The 3,654-nt window shown below is 47.4% G+C and overlaps 1 protein-coding gene across 1 annotated transcript in view; it reads left to right on the forward strand.

Annotated features, from left to right (window-relative positions):
* Positions 1-282: 282 nt before the first annotated feature.
* The window catches only part of LOC124225722 (keratin, type II cytoskeletal 1-like), a 59,031-nt gene continuing 55,659 nt past the window's right edge, over positions 283-3,654 (forward strand). The window contains exons 1-6 of the mRNA XM_046638358.1: positions 283-938; positions 2,002-2,216; positions 2,535-2,595; positions 3,011-3,106; positions 3,275-3,439; positions 3,621-3,653. Coding sequence (XP_046494314.1) covers positions 345-938; positions 2,002-2,216; positions 2,535-2,595; positions 3,011-3,106; positions 3,275-3,439; positions 3,621-3,653 — 1,164 coding nt within the window. The 5' untranslated portion in view covers positions 283-344. The remainder of the gene's footprint in view (positions 939-2,001; positions 2,217-2,534; positions 2,596-3,010; positions 3,107-3,274; positions 3,440-3,620; position 3,654) is intronic.

Genomic DNA, 3,654 nt, shown 5'->3' on the forward strand with positions numbered 1-3,654 from the left:
AAATCCTGCCAAGAAACACCAGGGGTCCTATTTTCCCAAAGTCCCAAGCAATTGAAGAGAGATTTTGCCTGATAAAATGATTGCCACATGAGCGATCTTGCATGCACAGCAACTTGGAGAGGCATCCTGGGAGCTAGGTGTGTAGTGTTTACCGTATTGTTGAGGCTCGTAAAAATCTTGTATGGCTGCAGGCAAGCCAAACCCTTGAGAGGCGCTGCATCCCGCTGACTCGAGGACCAAGCCCAATTTGCTCCCTGTATATAAGGCGAAGTCTCTGTGCTTGGGGTAGAGGAGTGCGAGCTCCTGCCCTTCCTCGACTCTGCTTCTACTCTCTCTAAGTCAACATGAGCCGAAACTTTAGTTCCAGGTCTGGCCGCCGGATTGGAGGGGGCTTCAGCTCTGGCTCTGCTGGGGTGGTCAGCTTCCAGCGCAGGACCACTAGCAGCTCTGTGTGCCGTGGTGGGGGAGGTGGTGGGGGATTTTCAGGGGGAAGATATGGTGCTGGCTGTGCTGGCGGTGGTTTTGGAAGTCGGAGTCTTGTTAACCTCGGTGGCAATAAGAGCATCTCCATAAGTGTGGCTAGAGGAGGTGGACGTTGTGGTTTTGGTGGTGGTTATGGCGGTGGTGGCTTTGGGGTTGGTGGCTATGGTGGTGGTGGCTTTGGGGGTGGTGGCTTTGGGGTTGGTGGCTTTGGGGGTGGTTTTGGCAGTGGCGGTTTTGGGGGTGGCTTTGGCAGTGGAGGTGGTTTTGGTGGAGGTGGTTTTCGGGGTGGTTTTGGGCCTGTCTGCCCCCCTGGTGGCATACAGGAAGTCACCATCAATCAGAGCCTTCTGCAACCACTCAATGTGGAGATTGATCCTGAGATCCAAAGAGTAAAGTCTCAAGAAAGGGAGCAAATTAAGACCCTCAACAACCAATTTGCCTCCTTTATTGACAAGGTGAGTTGGTCTGCTCACTGCCCTGGGAGAGCTGCTCCTGGTTCATTTGAGATCAGTGCAGCCAAGACATGTGTGGGTTTGAGCCTTGAGTTTCAGTTCAGTGTCTGAATGACTAAAAGGATATTTTGTGGAATTGTCTTCAAGGAGATACATTAGAAGTGTGCTTGTGAATGATGCTAATAACTAAACTTTCTCTTGGTCAAAGGGGTCTGCTGTCTACATAAACGTGGTCAATTTGACATCACCTAGAAGTGATTTTTTATTCCGCCCTTGAGGTGAATTGGGACTCAGATATGTTGAATGAAGATAATAGAAATGGGATAAATCAACCTTTTAGGGTGCAAATGAGGACCCTGGAGAGGTCTTCCTAACCGTAAAAGGGAGCGGGATGTGCACAGATGCACGGGACATTGTGGCAGTGCTAGAGAACCTTTCGCTGTCAGGAGGAGAGCTCTCCCCTCTGAGACTTCTACGTTGGGACTAGATCAGGGCAGGGATCTTTTTCTACTCATGTTTCCGAGTATCTGCTCTGGAAAAACATGTAAACCACTTTTTATTTTTTTGCTAGGTCATCAGTACTATCAACTCAAGGTTATCCACCATCAACTTGGAATTCAACTTAGGATTTTCCCAACATACTTTTGAACTGTGTGTATGCTTAGGGAATGCAAACCAATTTTCATGGTAATCTACCAAAAAAAAATTGGAAGGCAAATCTCTGAAGTATCATGAATCTATTTCAAAGTGTAATTTCAGTAATTTTCTATGTGCTTTGCTCTTTGATATTCGTGTAGCTGATCCCTTCTGAAGTTCCGGCTGAAATAGTATGACAGTGACTGTTCTCAGAGAAATCAAAGCGTCTCTGAGTTAACAGCGAGTTGGGTTTTGTTATGAGGATGATGCTAACTTGATCATCTTCTTCCTATTTCTCTGTTTGTCATGGCCAAGAGAGCAAGAATTGGAGTTCTTTTCCAAATGAGGCACGGGCCTCCTGTGTGTGAGCCCTTGGCACTCAGTGGACTCCGTTTCTGCTCCGGTGGGTGATGGGCTCTTGTGTTCTCAGGTGCGGTTCCTGGAGCAGCAGAACCAGGTGCTGCAGACAAAATGGGAGCTGCTGCAGCAGGTGGACACCCCTACGAGAACCCAGAGCCTAGAACCCATTTTTGAGGCGTATATCAGCAGTCTTAGACGGCAAGTGGACCAGCTGAAGAGTGACCAATCTCGGATGGATTCAGAACTGAAGAACATGCAAGACCTGGTGGAAGATTACCGGAACAAGTAAGGAAAGCTGCCCAGGCAGTTCTTGATTTTAATTCTAAAATATTTCCAGAAAGTGGCAAGCTAAGACTAGGCACTGTATGTGACAATGTGTTTTCTTAGGTTAGAGGCAAATCGATTTGGCATTTTCAGACATCTTCATCTTCTCAGAAGCTGGGAATAGTTTAGTGGCTCTATTGCTCAGAAGAAAGGGGTGGCTGACATGTCCCAGGCTGGAAACAGGAAAGCAATGACAGGCAACACCAATTTTAGTCTAGAGAGCTGAACTTCAGGCCTCATTTTCTCTGAATCTCTGAATCACTTCTGATTTCCTTGCAGGTACGAGGAAGAGATCAACAAGCGGACAAATGCAGAGAATGAATTTGTCACCATCAAGAAGGTGAGCAAATTCTGTAGGATGGACCTCACATCTGAAATAAATAGGAGAAGAGGGTCTCCAATTACTAAACAGAACAAAGTCACGGTGAGGAGAACCAGGGAGCAGGCCTGATGAATATCTGCGGTAGAGGTTTCCCCCCACATTATGATGGACCTGGACTGCCCAGGCACTTGCCTCTCCAGATATCTCAGCACTTCATGTAGTAAGTGGGGAGGCAGGTTCTCAGCAAATCAGGCACCCTCCCTTGTGACTGTGATACCAAGGAGTGGGGCAATCCAAGGATTGTGATCCACCTGCAGGATAAAGGTGTAGAGTAGACCCCAACACCTCTTCTACTTGGAAAACCCCCTGTCAGCTGACAAGAGGGATTTGCCCTGGAAAAAATTTGACTTCATGATGCCCATTGTTCCTCTAGGACGTGGATGCTGCTTATATAACCAAGGTGGACCTGCAGGCCAAAGTTGACAACTTGCGTCAGGAAATTGAGTTCCTCAGAATACTCTACCAAGAGGTAAGTCCTCTAATTTCAACCAAGTTTACCCAAATGGAGAGCCTTCAAGCCCGAACCAACTGCTACCCAGAAGAATAGAGATATATCTTCCACTTCTTGACCCTTCCTCTGTCTAAGTTGTTTATTGTCTTGCCACTGTAAGAGTCACTCAACTATTATACTCTGCAGGAGCTGTCTCAGTTGCAGACACACATCAGTGACACTAATGTCATCCTGTCCATGGACAACAACCGGCACCTGGACCTGGACAGCATTATCGCTGAGGTCCGTGCCCAGTATGAGGACATCGCCCAGAAGAGCAAGGCGGAGGCTGAGGCGCTGTACCAGAGCAAGGTGAATAGGCTGAATGCCTGGCCAGCTTTCTCGAAGTGTCTTGTTTTTCCATCCTATATTGTGTGCCTATATTTCCATCCTATATTGTGTGTCCTATATTTCCATCCTATAGTGTCTTCTCCTATATTTGTGTGCGTGAGCCGTGGTGCGCTCTGTCACATCTAATTCACTTGATCTTTAGTATGAAGAGCTCCAGATCACTGCTGGCAGCCATG

Source organism: Equus quagga, chromosome 1 (assembly GCF_021613505.1).
Source record: "Equus quagga isolate Etosha38 chromosome 1, UCLA_HA_Equagga_1.0, whole genome shotgun sequence".
Lineage (NCBI taxonomy): Eukaryota > Metazoa > Chordata > Mammalia > Perissodactyla > Equidae > Equus > Equus quagga.